This window comes from Panicum virgatum, chromosome 5N (assembly GCF_016808335.1).
Source record: "Panicum virgatum strain AP13 chromosome 5N, P.virgatum_v5, whole genome shotgun sequence".
Classification (NCBI taxonomy): domain Eukaryota; kingdom Viridiplantae; phylum Streptophyta; class Magnoliopsida; order Poales; family Poaceae; genus Panicum; species Panicum virgatum.
In genome coordinates this window covers 16,898,733-16,920,420 of record NC_053149.1, presented here as the reverse complement: position 1 = coordinate 16,920,420, position 21,688 = coordinate 16,898,733, and the positions used below count along the sequence as shown (strand labels likewise).

Sequence of the window (21,688 nt, the reverse complement as noted above, 5' to 3'; positions counted from 1 at the left end):
TCCTCGGCTTGGATGAGTTCTTTGGTAGTGCGGACCTTTTCTTCAAGTTCCGCCAGTTCTTTCTTCAGGAGGTCGAGTCGGTTCGTGTTGGCAGACACGTCAGCTTTGATATCTAGAGTTGTCGTCTTCTGGTTGAGGGCCTTGCACTTTTGAGTAATGTCGGCTTTCAGAGAAGCTTGAGAGCAACGTGCTTTCATCCATTCTTGTGCTTTACTGACTTCTATCCGAAAGAATGGGAGTTTGCTGGCTGACCAGAGCTTGATCTGCAATGACTCCGGAAGTTGGGATTCTATTTGCTCGAAGATGTTCTTTATCTTGCTGGAATCATCAACTAGAGCAGTGATTGGGGCAGATAGACGATCCTTGATGAGTTGAAGCTGATGTGTTAAGTTAGCCGATTGATGTAGAGATGATGTTTCTACTCCAGGGACAGTTAGACCCAACGATGCGGGGTCGAAAGAAAGCAAATCTGAAATGTCAAAGCTCTATAGACATGTCTGGAGTTAGAACGAGTTACATTTATGAAGCTATCGGCTGGTTCAGAATTGGTTTTGGAATGTTACCTGTTCTGAAGATGAGGTGTTGGACGGTTCAAGAGCAATTGTCCTGTTAGGGCTGGTGTTGATGCCAAGAACATCTGTTGTATCGGCTTGTTCTTCGTTTGTCTCCACCAGTGCATTAGGAGTAGCAGTCATCTCATGTTGTACTTGGCTTTCTGCGTTGGGGATGTCTTCAGCTGCATCCTGAAGATGGAATTATAATCAACCAGGGTACATATGTATGAAATAAAGAAAAGTTCTTGAATGATGAGTTACCTGGTTGGTGTTGGACTCTGATGGACTCGAAGAAGATGGTACTGGTTTCTTGACGACACGCCTCATGATCATCTTCCTTTTCTTGGTCAAGACTCGGGGGGCAACTACTGCAGAAGCTTGTCTTCATTTGAAAGCCGACTGAAGTAAGTCTGGCTGAACAGTCATTATCACTTTCTTCATTGGTGGTGATCCTTTGCAGAAGAGTACATCAGTAGCAGTTGGAAGGAAGTGAAATGGCTCCCCAGTGCTGGTCATGGGTTCTGGACCATCTTGTTGCTGCTGACAGGATGAGCAGGTTTAGCCAAGAGAAAGGAGTAGAGAATTTGGGAGAAATAAAATACATAAATTCAATACCTCTTCCTCGGGGATTACATATTCAGGATCGATTTGCTGCAGTTGAGGACCTAGAGCTTTTCTGAAGACATGAGTTTTGCACATGTTCCACCAAGTATCAAAGCCGGTTGATGAGGAGGTGAAAGACAAATCGGCTGGTATTGGAATGTGGAGATTGTCAAACATGCTGTAGCATCTCGAGCTAGTGAGACCATCAGGCAGATCGGCTCTGCTCTCCACCAAGTGGTGAATATGGAAGTGGGGAGGGACCTGTCCTAGGCCAAATTGCCGAGCTGCTATGACTGGCTGGTAAGATTCATAGCCTGGCTTGATAATTCTATTAGAAGTGCTAATGCCAATAGGAAGGAAGCTAGGTCGAATCATCAAAGAATATAGATGCCGAGTGCTGTCGTCATCGGCAAAACTATCTAGTCTGAAGGCAGTTGGGTTCTCAAAAGATTCAGATTCAGTAAATGGGAAATATAGGGGATTATCTAGTCCTTTGTAGAAGACTCTGAACCAGTTTGCTGCATCTGCTGAATTCAGTTTACTGCCAGAAAGACTGAATAAAGCTTGGCCATAACTAGTACATCTAATTGGTTTGCCATTCTCATCAGGGAAGGAGTTCTTGGTTAGACTTTGGAAGTTGGGAATATGGTGTTGGAAGTACAGTTGTGCCCACAACTGAATAAACCACCAAGGGCATCCAGTTCTCAGTTTCTTGTGGTTGAGCAAGTTTGATGTCATCAGATGGAGATATCTGTATGTTTCTCTGAGGAAGAGTTTGCCTAGGCCGGTGTGATTACCATGGGCCAGGTGATTACCACAGAAGATGAAGTGCTCTAGCCAAAGATTTAAGAAGGCTGTGTGTTCCTTCTCAGTCACTGGACCTTTTGTTTTCATGTGCTGACTCATGTAAGTACCCCAGTTTGTACAGTTAACTTTGGAAGGAAGCTTGAAGGGGACTTCTGCCATTTTGTGAGCAGCAGGATTAGGAGAGCTAATGTCTAGTTCAGTGATCATGGTAACATCCAGCAGAGTAGGGGTCATGGGTCCATGACCAAAGAGGAAACAATTCAGGGCATCAGACCAGAAATAGCCGATGGTTTTCAAAAGATTTTCATCTTTGTCAAGAGGTGATAGTGATAAACTAAGTGCATCGGCTATGTTTAAATCTTGTCACAAGGGCATGTGAGCTTTTGCTACTCTTTTGTACCATGTAATCCAGCTCTCAGGTGGATTAGGCCATGCTCTTAAGCAGTCGGCCCAGAGGTTCAAATCAATGTTTTGACTCACAAAAGGGATCCTATTTGCTTCACAAGAGATCAAATCTGTGGGGGTTTCATGGGTTTGTGGGCCAAGACAGAAAGATTTTGGATTAGAGGAATGCGGCAAAAGGATGTCTGACACCTGAAGTTCAGAAATTCAGAAATATGCGTACGGTGTCATGTTTCAGAGTTTCAGTTTCAGAAGTTTGACAAGCTGAAGAAAATTAAAGGTTTAGGCCAAATATTACCTTCAGGCCGTGGGTTGCCGCATCATTAGAGCTTGTCGTCGGAGTTGCAAAATCTGCCATGGTATAGATCTGTTGACTTAGGGTTTGCTTGCTGTGGGCTCTGATTCTAATTCCGGCTGCTCGAAGAGTTCTTGCTCGGATTTGTAGAGCTTGGTTTTCGAATTACACTCGAATTTGAGGGTTCGTCGAGTTCGGTTCAGACTGGAAGTATTGTTCTTTTGCGGGTTGCTTCTAGTTTGAATTTCGTCGGCTTTTGGATATTTATGGAAGCCTGATGCGTTGCCATCGGCTTTTTGAGAAATAAATGAAGACATGCGAAATTGGGGAAACTCGATTTCATTAAAAAGGAAAGTTCATTACAAGGAAAGCCGATTTTACAAAGGAAGTAATCCTTCGGCTTTGCAATCCTACTCCTACGATACTACTACTGTTCGTAGGTACCTGGTACCTACGACGCTTGGGGCTTCGGGCCGGCACATTCCCACTGCCGTCGTCGTCGCTGCCGTCGTCGTCGTCGTCGTCGCTGCTGAAGGCGCTGCTGCCTCCTTCAGACCCGAAGTCGCTCCAGCCGTCGTCGTCGCTGCTGATCTCCTCCTCGCTGTCCTCCTCGGAGGACCCGAGGAATCGGAAGGGCTTTCCGCCCATCGGCTCGTCGTCATCGGAGGGGGAGTCGATCTCCTCTTCCGAGGAAGAGTCGACTCCGTCCGACGAGGGGTCTTCTTCCTCGTCCTTCTCCGACTCCTCTTGGAACAGGAGCCGGAGGTCTTCTCCTTCAGTTTCGGGCTCGTCCTCCTCGGAGGCGACCCCGAAGTCGAACTCCTCTACATCCCAGTGCAGAGGAGCCAGCGTTTCATACGCTGCGGTTGGGTCCCACTCTGGCGTCGGCTCCCGACTCTCCGGGATGGAGTCGACGGAAGAAGCAGGAAGGGGGGAAGAAGAAGGGGAAGAGGAAGAAGAAGAAGAGTCTCCAAAGGAGTTGGAGTCGGAAGAAGAAGAGATCGCCATTGGTGTTGGAGGATTGGGGTTTCTGTGCTACTGGCTTTGGGAGGAAGAAGGAATTTTGCTGTGAAGAAGAGCCGATGCAGAGGGAGGTTAAATAGTGAAAAGGTAGAAGATGGATCGGCAGTTTCACATTCTACGAGGAGCCAGTTGCAGAGATGTTGCGTCTTCTTTGGTAGTTGCAGTATGGTTAATGAGCATTAACGGGAAGATGAAGCGACGGATTGGTTTTGGAATTATCATTGCCAAAATCAGGGGGGCATGTGTTATCGTCATAAATTAATAGGGTTAGTTTATGGGCCGAAAGCAAGATGGGCTTAAAGCAGAAGATTGAGGAAGGCTTGTAAATCGGCTCCTGTGTGAGCATATGGGCCACATTGGCCGTGTATCCTTAGATTTAGTTTAAGATTAGAGATAGAGTCCAATCGGGACAAGATTAGTTTAGATTGTTTCCCAAGTCTCCGGACTATAAATATATATCCTTTGTTATTCATGAAGGAGAGCATCATCATGTCTCGCAAACAACAACTCTCGGCGCATCGCCACCCCTAATCCTAGGGTTTCATCCAAGTAAGTGCCATGTTGCCCTGATCGCTTTTTGCGATCAGGGCAGCGTAGTTCTTGCTTTTACCTTGGTATTACTCGTACTGAAGCGTTTTTGATGGCGAGTAATACTAGTTATCCTGATATTCATAGCATGGCTTTTAGTAGATCTTTTATGCTTCATTACTTATCATCTACGAATATCGCGTTGTCTCTGTGCTGTCGCGTTTCAATCTTATGCTAATTCCTGTCGCATAGAATTAGTCGCGCAGAGGCAACATCCTGCTTCTTTTATGTTTAGTAGATCTGATCTGTTATGGTTTGCTCTTATATTAAGAGTTTGCGTAATATCTGCTAGGTTAGGCCTTGCAAACGGATTGGATGATCCGGTGGTGTAGTAGATGCTTTATCTTAGCCTTGATAGGGATTGTTCCGGGAATCGGCTCTTGCTAGTTCTTAGGCCTATGTTTTGGGTTCTGGTTCAGTTGTCTGTTACGGTCATTAGGCCTAGTCACGTGTAGGATGTTCCGATCTAGCAGTGAAGCTTTTACCATCGTGGATTAGATTACCTAGATTTAATTGAAGCAGCTCCCACAGTTATTTACTTTATTCATCAACATCTGGATAGTTACAGATCCAATCTGACACAGGGACTCGATCGGCTCTTTAAAGCCGATGCAAGAGTCATCCCGGGGAGCCGACCACAGCTCGGACTTATGTTTACACGTGTCTTTGTATGCAGGAAACTGTTTGGAGCACGTCTGCACCCTCCTGATCGGGTATAGGTCAGGTGGCACGCCCGGCTTTCACCACGTTCTACGGGCGCGTGACGGAATTGCGGGCCGTCGACGAGGGAGCAGTGCCTGCCAGCTCACCAGTAACCTCCCGGCTCTTCGTGTTGCCCGTCGCTGCTCGCCGGTGGGTTTCGACCGACAACAGCGGGTTCCTGTACTTTCGAAGCAAAGCAGTACTCGGCTTACCGGTTTCGACTGCCTCCTACTCCCGGCATGCGGCTAGTACAATTCAATCCCCGATCAGCACAGCCGACAACGAAACGGTCCTTAATCGACACGGATGAGGCTACTCTTTCCCACATCCGGTCTCCCATCCCATCTCTTTCCTCTGGAATACAGTACCTCATATAATGTAATATAGAAACAACCTATCTCTCGCGAGTGATAGAATTATCACTCGACTTCTATCGAGCCCTATTAAGCATAGCAGTGCTAGCGACCTATTCATACTAGTAAAAGGCCCAGGAAAACCTAGGGATCATGCAACTAAGGTTTCAAACAATTCCTATACCTAATGCACAATTATTAGAGACATATATAGGTGACATAATTTAAAATAGTAGGATGTGCACCGGGGCTTGCATTGTGTCTGCTGCTCAACACTGGGGTGAGTTGGGCCTTGGGCCGACTCCCCGCGAACCTCTTGCGGCGGGGCTTGCCCCTGGGGCTCCTGTGGCTCCGCAACCACCTCGTATACGACCTCCTTCGCCGCAGCTGCTACACGTATGCACATGCATACGACATGAGAAATGCATGCATGATTTTATAAAAATTACAAGTAATCAATACCCAAATAAATTTCCAACTAATTGTATCCACAACCACCTATTTACCCCTGCTCAGCCCAGCTATACCGGTCAGACCGGTCCACCTGACCGGTCAGACCGGCCCCCCTTAACCTGCCATGATACCGGTCAGACCGGTCCCTCCGACCGGTCTCACCCAGAGTAAAACCTAGGAACCTTGGCGCGGCGAAAATCGCCCACCAACTGCAAATACCTTCTAGGAGCTAGTTCAGGGGTTCACGTGGATGCTTTGGACTAGAGGAAACCGCCTAAAACCTTCTAGAACAAGAGATCGATCCAACTCCTAAATTTACCTTGAATGGCTCCTTCCCCCACGAAGAACTCGCGAATCCCGCGTCACCCCATGGAGGAGAACTTGGAGGAGATGATCCTTGACCGATTTGAAGCTCTCTCCCGCCCTTGGAATCCAATGGAGAGGATGGATTTGGGAGTGAGGGTTTGAGGGAGGGGGAGCTCGGGAGAGGGAGGAACGGGTCGCTGAGGGGATGAGTGAGTCGTTGGGAGAGAGAGGAGAGCGATTTAAATGCTGTGGGGCCCAAAACCGCCAACTCGGGTTCGACCGGTCAGACCGGTCGCCCATACCGGTCAGACCGGTCCGAGCCAATCTGCCAGTAGAAGTTTTTGGTCTCGGTTTTGATCGTGCCAATTTACTCTAATGGTCGTGGTTAGTGTAAATTATGGTGATTAACACCTGGGTGTTACATTCATTCCCCCTAAAAGAAATCTCGTCCCGAGATTTAATGGAGTGCTAATTTGAAAATGTAGGAATTGGTGAGTACCTTGATAGGCTTGTAATAATTCCGGATATTTGGATTTGAGAAACTCTTCAGTTTCCCACGTGGCTTCTCGCTCGGAGTGGTTGCTCCACTGAACCTTATAGAAATTGTTGTTCTGATTCCGAGTGACCCTGGTCTTGTGATCAACAATTCTCACCGGGTGCTCTGGATAAATGAGATCGGGCTCCAACTGTAAATTCTTCGTATCTACAACCTCAGTCGGAACTCGAAGGCACTTCCTGAGCTGGGACACATGAAAGATATTGTGGACCGCCGACAAATGCGGGGGAAGCTCCACACGATATGCCACCGGCCCACAACGCTCAGTGACAGGAAAAGGCCCAACATAACGGGGTGCTAATTTGCCCCTCATTCCGAACCGCTGCACGCCCTTCATCGGGGACACCCGAAGGTAAACATGATCACCAACTTCAAAAATCAGAGGCCAGCGCCTCTTATCTGCATAGCTCTTTTGGCGGGCCTGGGCGGCCTTTAAATTTGCCTGTATAAGACGAACCTGGTCCTCAGCCTCGCCAACCAATTCGGGCCCAAAGAAATTCCGCTCGCCGGCTTCCGACCAATTTAGTGGAGTCCTGCATCTCCGCTCATACAAGACTTCAAAGGATGCCATTTTGATACTCTCTTGATAGCTATTATTGTAAGAGAATTCAGCGAGCGGCAGACACTCATCCCATTTCTTACTATATGAAAGTACACAGGCCCGCAACATATCTTCCAGAATTTGATTAACTCTCTCAGTTTGACCATCGGTCTGAGGATGATAAGCTGAACTGTGGATCAATCGTGTACCCAAAGCGGCATGAAATTGTTCCCAGAACCGTGCAATAAACTGTGCACCCCGATCCGAAATAATAGTTTTTGGAATTCCATGGAGACTCACAATACGATCCAGGTACAACTGAGCATATTGTCTCGCCGTATAAGAAGTCTTTACTGGAACAAAATGGGCTACCTTCGTAAATCGATCGACTATTATCCAAATAGAATCATACCCTTTTGAGGTGTTGGGTAAGCCGACAATGAAATCCATACTGACATCCTCCCATTTACCTGATGGAATACTCAAGGGTTGAAGTATCCCGGCGGGCTTCAGATGGCTTGCCTTAACCCTTCTGCAGGTGTCACACTCGGACACATATTTAGCATTTTCTCGCTTCATCCTCGTCCACCAAAACCTCTGTTTCAAATTTTGGTACATTTTATTGCTGACGGGATGGATTGAGTATCTAGAATTGTGCGCCTCATCAAGAATCTGCTTCCGAAGCTCCAAAATTTTAGGTACCACTAACCGATTCTTGAACCATAGAACCCCCTCCTTATTTTGATGAAAACACTGAACTCTGGGATCATTTTCACTGAGCCTCTGTATAATCTTACCCATGCCCACATCACTTTTCTGAGCAACAATAATCTGATCTCGAAGTGTAGGAATAAGGGTAACATTAGCAAGTGTGCCTTCAGATACAATAGCCAAATTCATCTTCTCCATTTCTTGACACAAAGTCTCTTGCAGAACTGTAGCTGAGACACAGCTGCAACTCGCCTTGCGACTCAGTGCATCGTCAACAATATTAGCCTTGCCGGGATGATAATGAATCTCCAGATCATAGTCCTTGATCAATTCTAACCACCGCCTCTGGCGCAAATTTAGCTCACTCTGGTTAAAGATATACTTGAGACTCTTGTGGTCTGAGTATATATGCACCGGATTGCCCAGAAGATAATGGCGTCAGATCTTTAATGCATGTACGACTGCTGCCAGCTCCAGATCATGGGTAGCATAATTCTCCTCATGTCGCCTGAGGGCTCTGGAAGCATAATCAATCACTCGCTGATCCTGTATAAGGACGCAGCCTAGGACCGTACCTGTTGCATTACAACATTTATTAATGGCCGAATATTATCCGGCGAAGACAAACAGGGATGAAACTGGAGCCAAGATCCGTACCTGATGCATCACAATACACATCAAAAGACTGTAGCATCACTATAGCAAATCATGAATTAATTACCATCATTAAATTCGTCTCGAAAAATTACACTCATCCGTAAAAAAATTTCGTGAATAAACTTCGTTTAATACTCCATGTATACATTCGTTTTTTTTTGTTTTTTTTTGTTTTTTTTTTGTGTCAACCAGACACCTCCGATCCCGTGCGCGGCTGACGGACGGGGCGGCCAAGAGGGCGACACCGCCCTCTCAACTAACCGACGCCCATAGCCCATACATGCCGAGTGCTGCCGACACACTGCGGCTCGGCTGCTCCGACGAGGATACTGATGCAGGGATGGGCGCGGCAGCAGGAGCAACCGACCAGGTCATCAGCAACCGCGGCGAGCTCGACACCCGGCCGCGTGGGGGGTTTTTTTTTTGGAAATATGGGGTGGTTTCCTTTTCACGGCGGTGACGGGCATCACCGGCAAAAATCCAGTGCGGAAATCTTGGAAGAAAAGCGAGCTTTGTTATGGCTGACCGCGCCGGCCGCTGGACGAAGCAGATCGGCACCACATGCTTTATCCGGTTTGGATTGTATGGATGTATATCCTCCAAGTTTCTGGCTCACGGTACTACTGCTTTACTGTCCCCTTTTTTTTGGTGCGTGGGAATGGACTACTGTGACTTGCTTGTTACCGGAACTTGTCAAAAGCACAAAATGAGTAGTAGTGCATCACAATTGACAAACGACGAATGCGAGGAGATAGGGGAAAAAAAGAGAAGAGGACAAGCATCTTGGTTTTTGTTACGACCACGCACAAGACCCGTCCAATGCATCGGAAATTCGCAAAATGTCACGAGCACGCGGACAAATCCATCCAATGCTACTGGTCCAACCAACAGGTTTACCAGTACGGTACCTAGCCGGTTGGGGTGTACCTCTGCGCCCGCCGGCTGGTAGTGGTAGCACGGCACGGCCGGGCCGGGCAAAAGCCGGAGCGGAGGGCCGTGTGGCCGGCCGCGCCGCGCGCCAAGCGTCAGCTGCTGCGGCCGCGCCATGCGTGTGCGGTACGTCCCGCAGCACGTGTGCCGCCGAAGCGCTCGCACACAGACAGACACAACGCGTGACTGGTGTACGTACGATAGCGAGCTCGCACGCACGAACCGTGGTCATTAGCAGCTGATTATATATTTACAATTACATATGAGTATATATGTAAAGTAAGTATATATATATACTCTAATAAATATAAACGTCGGACGGAGTCGAGATTAGGCTCCGTGTCAATCATGTGGGAGATGCCGCCCGGCCACGTGATCTCACGCCCTGCTACTGTACCGCGCGTCAGGCAGCCCCAGCAGATTGCTGCCTAACCATCTAAGACGGACCCCAACAGGCGACGCAATCAGGCGAGGCAAAAGCAAAATGCGTCTCCGGCCGCTACTGTGCGCACGCGGCGACTTCTCCAACAGGCGAGCCAACGCGCGAGGCATTTTGCCGTCGATGGAGAGAGACGGTGCAAATATACACTCTCACTCTCCTCAAATGCAAACTGCCGTCGCTGCCGTCGCAGAGGAGAGCGCTGGAGAAGGACGGGGCTCGGCCATGGCCTCCGCCGCTCCACTAGCCACGCACTGCCGGGGCGGTAGGGATGCTCGCTGCAGTAGGGGATGCAGGGGAGGAGGCGACGCGGGCCGCGGCTCGCCGGCGGAGGATGCAGGGGATGGGGCGACGCGGGCCGCGGCTCCCCGGCGGGATGCAGGGGAGATGGCCGCGCCTCGTGGGGCCGCGACGAGCGCGGCGAGCGGCGGCCTGCAGCGAGGGAGCTGCGGCCTGGGCACGGCGGCGTGGCGACGGCGCCTCGCGGCCTGCAGCACGCCGCGGAGGTGGACACGGCGCCGGCCGCTGGAGCAAGGGAGCGTGACGGGGAGCTCCGGCGTGCGGAAGCCCCCGGCGAGGTCCGCCATGGGGAGCCGCACAGGCGTGGTGCGCGCGTCGAGCCGCTGCTGCGGCAGCCTGCGAACAGGAGCTGTGCGGCGGCGGGAGAAGAGTGCGAGGCGCGGTTAGAGATCGGGTTTTTTTGCATGCGCGATGCAAACTCCCGATTGCGTCTCTTGTTTTGTGTTTTTTTGTTGGAGTTAACCAAGATATCCCTCGCCTCGCCTGCATCTACATGCTATGGGGTCCTCCGACAACCAGTGCCGCGGTACAACTTGCAATTACTCAACAATGATGCCCGGGCCGGCCACCGTGTTTCACCGTACCGAGTACCGACCGGTGCTGCTAAACGATCACGCTAACGAGGCTGCTCAAGTGCTGTACCGACCCATACAACGTCAGTTATTGGCGATGATGACCCGATTATTCAAACGCGGAGTTATCATCTCCCTGACATTTGAATGCTACTTCCTGAGTTCCTGTGTGCCTATGCTGCTCACACTCAGCTCTGCTCGCTTAGCTGTGGCTCGTGGCTGATACTGATTTGTTACGAAAGAACAGTACTACTGGTTGGCTGATGAAATTTGGTATGAAAAAACACACTGATGATTGATTGGCTGAAAAGCCAAACGAACAGAGTGACTGAAAAGAGTGGCTATTCTGATATTCTACTACACATCCAAAAAAAAAAGTAGTAGAGTGCTTTCTTGACAGGGTGTGTGTGACTGACTGGCACCGGCCTCTCTTCTCCTTTTCTCGAAAGAAAGGAAGAACAATTTGTTTAGAGAAAAGCGTGTGATCTGAAATTCTGAATTGCGATTTGCCAAGGGAAAGCCCCACAGCTATAAATACCCGGCGTCCGGCCCAGCAATTATAACCACGGGTTCGGGGCTGGAGCCGGGTGGGTGCTCGAGAGGAGACGCCGGATCGGCGGAGAGCGCTGCCACTGCCCACCGGCACCGGCACCGGCACCGGGAGTCGACGCGGACGGGACCGTCACCGGATGCGGATTCCTGCGCGCCTCTGCTCGAGTTGATGCCATGGTGAGTGTTCACTGTTCAGCAGGGCGTGTGCGCCTCGCCCCCGCATTTTTATTTTTTATAGGGTTACTTGGAATCGTGACATTATAATTTTTTCGTTTTTGAACCACACCACTACTTCTCAAGTAACTACGCCGATGCCATTATAATTCACCGAATATTGGAAATATGCAACTGTATACGCTAGACACTGGGTTGGGCCCAGTTGCAGTGTATGGAGACGTCCCCCACCCCTACGGTATTTTCGTATAGACGATTTGCCCCCACCCCACCTAAATGGATAGAAGAGGGTGCTCCTCTGACCACTGTCGCATCCATTCGTGCTCGCCCATGGCCGGGGTCGGCGGCGAGGCGGAGTCATCGGCGGCGACGGGAAAGGTGAGGAGCTGGCTCGCGAGATCCCCGATGAGATCCTGCTCCACCTGCCCTCCCGCCCCATGCTGGTACGAAGTGCCGCTGCCAGTGGCGGCTTCCGCGGGCTCATCTCCTCCCGCGCTTCCGATCTGTGCACTGTGCGGTCACTCTGCTCCACTCGGCGACCCATCACCGGCCGGTCGCCGGTGAGCCGGCTGGCGAAAGAAATTCCGCCGAGGGAAGAACATGCGAAGGACCTTGTGGGTATTGTTCGTACACAGAGTAAGCTCGATGCTACCAACCTTCGTTTCAGTTCGCCGGCCGGCGGTGAATCGATCGAGACCCCGCGACGTGCGAGGGCGACGAACCGCACGCGCCACGTTTTGCCCGCATGCACGCGATGAGCTCGCTGCGTCGCGACGGCCGGCCGGAGAGGACGGTGTCGACCGAACCCCCCGCCGCGACGCGAGCAGCTTCTTGCGGCAACGACGGCGACGGCGGGGCGCGTGGCGTGAGCACGGGCCAAGGGCAAGGAAGCTGGGGAGGGCCACTTGTTGAGCTTCGGGGCCACGCCGCCGGGGCCTTGGCTCGCCTTCGCCCCGCCGCACCCTTGGGCGCTCCACCAGCACATACGCGTGCCCGTGTCGGCGGCGGCGAGCCGGCTGTGTTCTTCCTCGGCTGCGGCAGCCCTGCCCCATGGACATGGTGGTGTCGTCGGAATGCGACACGGATGCCAGGGCGTCGTGCCTGCCGCTCGGGAGGCAAGTCGACTAGTGGGCGGCGGCGGGTGGCGGCAGAGGCCGGGGCCAGCGCCGCTCGCCAGCTCTCCCGCTCCAGCGCCGCCCCTCCCACCCCCTCGCCAGCGCCAGGCCTGCGCGGGGCCATGGCCGAGGCGCGGCCCGCGTGGGGCCATGGCGGAGGCGCCGCCCCTCCCCTTCTACCTCCGCCGCGCATGGAGCTCCCAGCACCGCTGATTGGAGAGAAGGGGGCGGAGAAGCTCGAGCAGGGGGCGGCGGAGCTCGAGGGGGAGGGAGGACCCGCGCGCCGGCTACCCCGTGGCGGCAGCGCTCCGCCCGCACGCCCAAGCAACCTCCGCCCTCGCGGCGCTCCGCCCGCCGCACACCGGCCGCCGCAGCCCCGCCCCGCTGGTAAGCGTGCCCGCCCCATGCGCGCTGGAGGTAGAAGGGGAGGGGCGGAGCGCTGAGGACTAGCCCCTTATGTCAGTGAGTGAGAGAGAGAAGAGGAATGAGTAATCTTGTCCATACAAATATACGGTACCCGGGTATGTCTGACACCGGGCCCAAATCGTCTCCAAACGTATACAATGGCGTATCTCAAACATGTGCAGAGTTATAATGGCAGTGGCATAGTTTCTTGAATAGTAATGGTGTATTTCAAAAACAAAAAAATTATAATGGCACACATCTAATTAATTCTTTTATATATATATATATGCTCGCCCCCGCCATGGATTCCAGCACCACCGCAGCAGCGCCACTGCTGTCTCCTACTAGCTTTAATCACTGCGCCTCTCTCTCTCCGAACTCGCTTTTCTCTTTCCCCGGTGGTGTGGTGACTGCTGGCCGCCGCTGCCTCCGCGCCCGGCGCCGAGTGCGAAAGCTGCCAACCCCCGCGCTCTGCTCCTACTCCCATCCCGGATCGACCGCCTTGCTCGGGTACTCCGCTAGTAGAGCGATTGCAGATTCAGATTTGCTGTTACTGACTTACTGTTGCTACCTGCTCTTGCGCTTGTTCGCTTCCGTCCCGAGGTTCTGCTACCGCCTTCTTTTGAGCTGTGCGGCACTGAGATGAGATGTATCCGCTGATGAATGTGGCCGCTATTATTGGGCCGTGGCAGGTGGTGAGTGAGGCGCCGCTGGTATGCAGCAGGACCTAGGCGGCGCCAGGCAGCACCAACCGGACGACCAGAGCAGCGCCGCGCCGCGCCGACCACCAGCAGCGCTGCCCAGCAGCCTCGCGCGGCGGGGCCGTTCCTGAGCGAGCGAATCTCGGGCCATGCCGGAGTCCTGGAGACCCGCCGAGGCGAGCGCGGCGGCGGCGGCGCCGCCCGACGCGGGGACCCCCGGCGCCTCGGCGCGGAGCCCGGGCGCGGGCAATGGCGGCAAGGGGCGCGCGGCGGCGGCGGCGACGCGGGTGCCGTTCCACAAGCTGTTCGCGTTCGCGGACTCCACGGACGTGGCGCTGATGCTGCTGGGCGCGCTCGGGGCCGTCGCCAACGGCGCCGCGATGCCCTTCATGACCGTGCTCTTCGGCAACCTCATCGACGCCTTCGGCGGCGCGATGAGCATCCACGACGTCGTCAACCGGGTCTCCAACGTCTCGCTCGAGTTCATCTACCTCGCCATCGCATCCGCCGTCGCCTCCTTCGTCCGTAAGTCCGCCGCTCTCTTTCTCTCCCTGTCGCGCCGCGCGACGCGAGGAGCCAGGGCACTGAGCACGCAGACTAAGGCCGGCCGGTTTGTTGTGTCGCGCCGCGAGCAGAGGTCACGTGCTGGATGATCACCGGCGAGCGGCAGGCGGCGCGGATACGGAACCTGTACCTCAAGACCATCCTGCGCCAGGAGATCGCCTTCTTCGACAAGTACACCAGCACCGGCGAGGTCGTGGGCAGGATGTCCGGCGACACGGTGCTCATCCAGGACGCCATGGGCGAGAAGGTCGGCAAGTTCATCCAGCTCGTCGTCACCTTCTTCGGCGGCTTCATCGTCGCCTTCGCGCAGGGATGGCTGCTCACCCTCGTCATGATGGCCACCATCCCGCCGCTCGTCGTGGCGGGCGCCGTCATGTCCAACGTCGTCGCCAAGATGGCGTCCCTGGGCCAGGCGGCCTACGCGGAGTCGTCGGTGGTGGTGGAGCAGACCATCGGCTCCATCAGAACGGTAAGCGCTGAGCACGCAGCAGAATCGAATCCATACATACATCAAGCCGCTCCGCAACAGGGCGATGCTGATGTGACCATGACTGACGAGCGCTGCTGCAGGTTGCGTCTTTCACCGGCGAGAAACGGGCGGTGGAGAAGTACAACAAGTCCCTGAAGAGTGCGTACAAGTCCGGCGTCCGGGAAGGCCTCGCCGCGGGGCTCGGGATGGGCACAGTCATGGTGCTCCTCTTCTGCGGCTACTCGCTGGGGATTTGGTACGGTGCCAAGCTGATTCTGGAGAAAGGGTACACAGGAGCCAAGGTCATGAATGTGATCTTTGCAGTCCTCACCGGTTCTCTGTAAGTTCATATCCCATTCCACACCAGTGACATCAGTAGTAACTGAAATTAGTTTTTTCCATTCCTGTGTTTCCAGTTAGTAGGTAGGTCGTAGACTCGTAGGTTCTCTAGTTCAGTCATTTTCTTGGTTTGCAATCCTGGGGAATATCTGAAACTACTGCATTTGGTAGTTGACGCACGATCAAGCTAACGGCGGAGGATGTTAACAACCTGCTTCATCATCCGTACTTGCAAGCTGTTAGCGCAAGGGGAGGTTGCAACAGATAAAGCTTTCGTGTTTATGGTGATTGGGATGGGTTAGGTCCCCATACGGCCCTTTTCAGACAATGAGGCCACCTTGTTATCGTGGGCAAATTGCTTAACGAACTTGGGCTGGTTGACTGCTTCACTATTAGGAAGCCACTCATGGACCCTGTCCCTTCTCTTTCAAGTTACTAGTGTATTGGACTGTTGGTACCTAACTGACAACTCCTATTGGCAGGTTCAACCAAACACGAAAGGCCAACCTAATTATACTTTTCTCGTTCGACAAAAATAGATGGCATCAATTGAACCTGAAAAATCAACTCCAAAATGTACAAAATTCAGTACTTAAAACAAGTAGGTTTCAGCGGTTGAGAGTTTATATTTATTCATGTACTTAAAACAAGTAGGTTTCAACCAAATCTGTTCATTTTTTTGGAGGGTGGCTGGCTGTCTCTTTTGGTTTTAATTCCATTAGTGTTCTTCTGTTAATATTTCAAGCTCATTCAGTGACCTGACATTCTTTTACCATATTCACCAGAGCTCTAGGTCAGGCATCACCAAGCATGAAAGCATTTGCAGGTGGGCAAGCCGCTGCATACAAAATGTTTGAGACGATCAACAGAACACCGGAAATCGACGCTTACAGCACCTCAGGAAGGAAGCTGGAGGACATCCGAGGGGATATCGAGTTTAGGGATGTCTATTTCTCCTATCCGACAAGGCCTGATGAAAAAATATTCAAGGGTTTCTCCCTCAGTATACCAAGTGGCATGACAATTGCACTGGTAGGCCAGAGTGGGAGTGGTAAATCCACGGTCATCAGCCTAATTGAACGGTTTTACGATCCTCAGCTTGGCGATGTTCTGATAGATGGTGTTAATCTCAAGGAGTTCCAGTTAAGGTGGATCAGAAGTAAAATCGGCCTTGTCAGCCAGGAGCCAGTTCTTTTTGCTGCCAGCATAAAGGAGAACATAGCTTATGGCAAAGATAATGCAACAGATCAGGAAATTAGAGCTGCTGCTGAGCTTGCCAATGCTGCCAAATTCATAGATAAAATGCCTCAGGTAAGAATGCTGTTTATGCAGCAAGTTTTACATTTCTCAGTGATGGTGATAATCTACATGTATGAGCATCGCTCAGTGGTTCAGATAGTTATGCAGCATGCAATGAGGTCTCTTCTGTTTCTGATATTTCACAGGGTTTTGATACTTCAGTTGGTGAGCATGGGACACAGCTTTCTGGTGGACAGAAGCAAAGAATTGCCATTGCAAGGGCTATTCTGAAAGACCCAAGAATCCTACTATTAGATGAAGCTACAAGCGCTCTGGATGCTGAATCTGAAAGGATTGTGCAGGAAGCTCTTGACAGGGTCATGACAAACAGGACAACTGTCATAGTTGCTCACCGTCTGAGCACTGTTAGAAATGCTGATACCATTGCTGTCATTCATCAAGGAACACTAGTTGAAAAAGGTATATTTGTGAAACATCGAAATCATCGCTTGCTGGTCTTTGTTTGCCCATTGCATCTTCACTTAACCATTTAATCTTTTGAATCAGGACCACACAATGAGCTTCTAAGAGATCCAGAAGGAGCTTATAGCCAGCTGATAAGGCTACAGGAAGCAAACCGGCAGGACACTCGGAAGGGCGATTCCAATGCTCGTTCGAGCAAACAAATGTCAATAAATAAATCAGCTAGCAGGAGGTCATCCCGTGATAACAGTAGCCACAATTCATTCTCGGTACCATTTGGTATGCCACTTGGGATTGATATTCAGGATGGTTCATCTAACAAACTATGTGATGAGATGCCACAGGAAGTGCCTCTCAGTCGGCTTGCATCTCTTAACAAGCCAGAGATCCCGGTGCTTATCCTTGGTTCTATTGCCTCAGTTATCAGTGGAGTTATCTTCCCAATCTTTTCTATACTTCTGTCAAATGTGATCAAAGCATTCTATGAGCCTCCACATCTACTAAGGAAGGATTCACAGTTCTGGTCATCCATGTTCTTGGTGTTTGGTGCAGTGTACTTCTTGTCACTCCCTTTGAGCTCGTACCTTTTCTCAGTAGCTGGGTGTGGGTTGATTAGAAGGATCCGACTGATGACATTTGAGAAGGTGGTAAATATGGAGATCGAATGGTTTGATCACCCAGAAAACTCAAGTGGAGCAATTGGTGCAAGGCTGTCAGCTGATGCAGCGAAAGTTAGAGGACTTGTGGGAGATGCGCTTCAATTGGTTGTGCAAAACTCCTCAACATTAGTTGCTGGTCTGGTAATTGCCTTTGTATCAAACTGGGAACTATCTCTCATCATATTAGCTTTAATACCACTTATTGGCCTAAATGGATGGATCCAGATGAAGTTTATTCGGGGTTTCAGTGCAGATGCCAAGGTTTGTTGTCTAATACCGAACTGTCTATGCCTTAGGTTTATTGTGGATTGCATCAAACTTCATTTAGTTATTTGTGAATGCAGATGATGTATGAGGAGGCAAGCCAAGTGGCTAATGATGCAGTAAGCAGCATAAGAACAGTAGCCTCATTTTCAGCTGAAGAGAAGGTCATGGATTTGTACAAGAAGAAATGTGAAGGCCCCCTTAGAACAGGAATCAGGACAGGGATTATAAGTGGAATCGGTTTTGGTGTTTCCTTTTTCTTGCTATTCGGGGTATACGCAGCTAGCTTTTATGCTGGTGCTCGGCTTGTTGAGGACAGGAAGACAACCTTCCCTAAAGTTTTCAGGGTAAGTACTCTATGTAGTACTGATAAAATGTTTACTTCAGGTGGCTTTCGTATTAAGGAAGAAAGAAATGTTTTACAGGACTAAATAAATGTGAAGTCAAAGCAACATGATTTGGATTATGTTTTTTTCTCTAAAAAGGTGATTTGGGGTGAGTACCATGTAGCTTTCAAATGAAGAGCTCTGATAATTTGGCCACCTATATGCAGGTTTTTCTTGCTCTTGCAATGGCGGCTATTGGAGTGTCACAATCAAGTACCCTTACATCGGATTCTTCCAAAGCAAAATCAGCTGCATCTTCTATATTTGCAATTGTAGATCGAAAGTCAAGGATAGACCCAAGTGAGGATGCAGGAGTGACTGTTGAGACACTGCGAGGAAATATTGAATTCCAGCATGTTAGTTTCAAATATCCTACAAGGCCAGATGTTCAGATTTTCCGGGACCTCTGCTTGACAATTCATGCTGGAAAGGCATGTGACCTTCTAACATTTAAATCCTGTATGAGTTAACATTGTTTACTGTTACTAGAACATAACAATTCTAGTGTTTTTTTCAGACTGTTGCGCTTGTCGGAGAGAGTGGTAGTGGAAAATCGACAGCAATTTCATTGCTTCAAAGATTCTATGACCCAGATGTAGGCCATATACTACTCGATGGCGTGGACATACAGAAGTTTCAGCTAAGGTGGCTAAGGCAACAAATGGGCCTGGTCAGTCAAGAACCAGCTTTGTTTAATGACACGATAAGGGCAAACATTGCCTATGGGAAAGATGGACAAGCAACAGAATCTGAGATCATAGCTGCTGCAGAATTGGCAAATGCTCACAAATTTATCAGTTCAGCGCTCCAGGTTAGTTTCTTTCATCCGGTTTTGTCAAGAAATTTTAATGTGGCTTTTGTATGCAATCAATTAAGCACAAAAACTGTTGCTGAGAGAAGTGCTTGTTACCTGAAAAATGTAGGGGTATGACACAATGGTTGGAGAGCGTGGAGCTCAGTTGTCAGGAGGGCAGAAGCAGCGCGTGGCAATCGCCCGCGCAATCGTGAAGGACCCTAGGATCCTGCTGCTGGACGAAGCAACCAGCGCACTGGATGCTGAATCCGAGCGAGTCGTCCAGGATGCGCTAGACAGAGTAATGGTGAACCGGACAACAGTGACCGTCGCGCACCGTCTATCAACAATACAAAATGCAGATTTAATCGCAGTCGTAAGAAATGGGGTGATCATCGAGAAGGGAAAGCACGATGCCTTGATAAACATCAAGGATGGCGCATATGCGTCCCTCGTCGCCCTTCACTCGGCAGCCTCTTCATAGCGGGTGGTAGTATGAGTTCCTGCAAAAACGTCTGCTAAAGCATATATGAGCAACGCTGGCACAACCTGTGTAGCAAGTCAGGTGCTAGCCTCTGTTCCCCTATTGATGACATACATAATTGCTTATACCACCAAAGCAGGAAAATGTTACTAATAGCAAGGACCAAATGTAAATGCAACAAGTTGGTCCTTAATATAAATTTTTAATTTAAAGATTTGTATATGTAGCTTCGAACATAGAAACCAAATAGATGATGATTATGAAATTACCTCTGATGTTCTTGCTCTTGTTTTCCGTTTTGTATGGCAGTACCCATTTAGCCTGCAACAAACTAATGACACGGCCCTGCTCAGGAAAGAGAGCAGTTCAGAAATTGTTCACCTTATTATTCAAATTTATTTATCATCACCTCATAACTAGAAATCAGTACAACTTAAGAAAAATGCCAAGTTCAATCGATAGAAGTATATGACACTGAAATGATTGGCCATATGGCTGAAAAAGCTGAGCTGAAATGCTGAAGAATGGCTTTTGCGGAAGCAGAAATTTCATGGCAACCAGCTTAAAGTTGTAAGAGGCTGCAACTTCCAAGGTCTGGCCCAAAGAAATATGGTTAGTTTGACGTGAAAAGAAATACTACCATGGAAATTAATGGCACAAATACTAAAAGGTGTCGAAATCGGCCAATGATTCTGAACTATATTTTCTGAATGCCATGTAGATCGATATTTTGTGAACAAGCATTACAAAATGGCTTTTGACTCGGCTGCACACAGCACACTGAACAACCAACCTATACATGTGTTCCTTTGTTCGTGCAAAAGAGCATAAGTTATTTTTGGTACACTTTACTGAAACTTGTGGCAAGAAAAAAGACGAAGTACAATAGCCCTCTCAACTTCCATGCAGACAGTAGAAAGGTGTGGAACGAATCTGTAATAGACAAATTTAATGGACCGGCTGCCCCTGCAGAAGGAAGATTCCTAGGAGAAAGGACTTTAAAGGAAGATTCACTCTCCGTTGCCATGGAATCACGGAACCCATAGGCGAAAACCGAGGAACAAAGCAGAGCGAACCTCATCGACGGCGCGGCCGAAGGAAGGCGACGCCGCCGGGTTACGACCACCGGATCTCACCTCGCCGTGCTTCGGCGATCCGGAGAACCTGATCGAGGCCAGCGCAGCGTTGCCCATGATCTCTCTTTGGCTCGCTCTCTTTGTACCTCCCTCTCCTGCGTCCATGCTCGACCTTCAATGGATGGAGCTGGCCTAAGAATTGTGTGCTGCTACCAAGGAGCGTTGACATCAACCGGCGTGTTCGATCGAAGCAGATGAGACGGTGGAGCAGTTTTGACTTTGTGAGAGAGGATTAGGTGGCTTGGACCAGATGAAGAATTGAAGATGGCGCCTTTGGTTACTGCAAGTTGCAACCGCCGGCCGCTGGATTAGTGGGGTATTCTACACTTCTACTGCTTCAACAAGAGCCCTCACTCACATCTCTATAGCTGAGTTTGTTTTGTTTTTTTTCAGAAGCTTCCACCATAGTCTATAGCTAAACTCAATTCTATCCCTGCCGAATATTGACCAGGTCACAACTCATAACTCACAGACGTCCCTACATCTCTCACCGGGAGATGATCACAACGGGAAGAGGCAAACCTCACGCTGTGAGCGTGCAGCCAGTTTGAATTTGTTTACGTATCAGTCCTCATTTTTTAAATAAAATCTCCACAAATGCATAGTACGTGGTAAAAAGTCTGAGAAATACAATGACTGTTTGCTGTACAAAAATGATGATAACTTTTGTAGGTCACAAAAGATTTTTTTTTCAAATTTACGCAAGCGTCCATCGATGGAGTTTTTTAAGATTCCATGGGTATCAAAAGGGTGGGCACCCTCCCACTAGTATAGAACTGACCGGTATAAAAAACAGAGTCTTTTCAAAAAAAAAAGCAGAGTCCATTTTTGTTTAAGTGCCATGTTGAATTTAGAACAAACCCGCTTGCAATTTAAGAACAAGTACAAAAGTCTAAGAGCACCTCCAGCAATCTCCTTTCTTAAATAAACTATTAATATTATAAAAAGATATACTCCAATGGTTTTCCGATACATCTACATTTCTCCGATTAATTATACTTATTAATTTGTCCTAATATTTCACTCCAACTCTTCTCAAATAAATGGAGAATTTCTCCTCTCCCAATATATCTGTTGTATTGGGATGAGATTATTCGAGAGCTGTAAAAACATATTCCAATACCATATTAGGA

The 21,688-nt window shown here is 49.8% G+C and overlaps 1 protein-coding gene across 2 annotated transcripts; it reads left to right on the top strand.

Moving 5' to 3' along the window:
- Positions 1–13,379: 13,379 nt before the first annotated feature.
- Positions 13,380–19,698, top strand: LOC120676901 (ABC transporter B family member 21-like). Of its 2 annotated transcripts, XM_039958231.1 has the most exons (11): positions 13,380–13,548; positions 13,731–14,264; positions 14,375–14,772; positions 14,874–15,112; positions 15,897–16,422; positions 16,557–16,830; positions 16,918–17,753; positions 17,837–18,103; positions 18,310–18,573; positions 18,660–18,953; positions 19,066–19,694. In XM_039958231.1, exons 2-11 carry the CDS (start codon positions 13,889–13,891, stop codon positions 19,417–19,419), a joined length of 3,828 nt encoding a protein of 1,275 aa, XP_039814165.1. In that variant the 5' UTR covers positions 13,380–13,548; positions 13,731–13,888; the 3' UTR covers positions 19,420–19,694. The 2 variants fall into 2 exon arrangements, with proteins under 2 accessions (XP_039814165.1, XP_039814166.1); XM_039958232.1 differs by lacking the exon at positions 13,380–13,548 and having other exon boundaries at positions 13,889–14,264; positions 19,066–19,698.
- Positions 19,699–21,688: the final 1,990 nt, after the last annotated feature.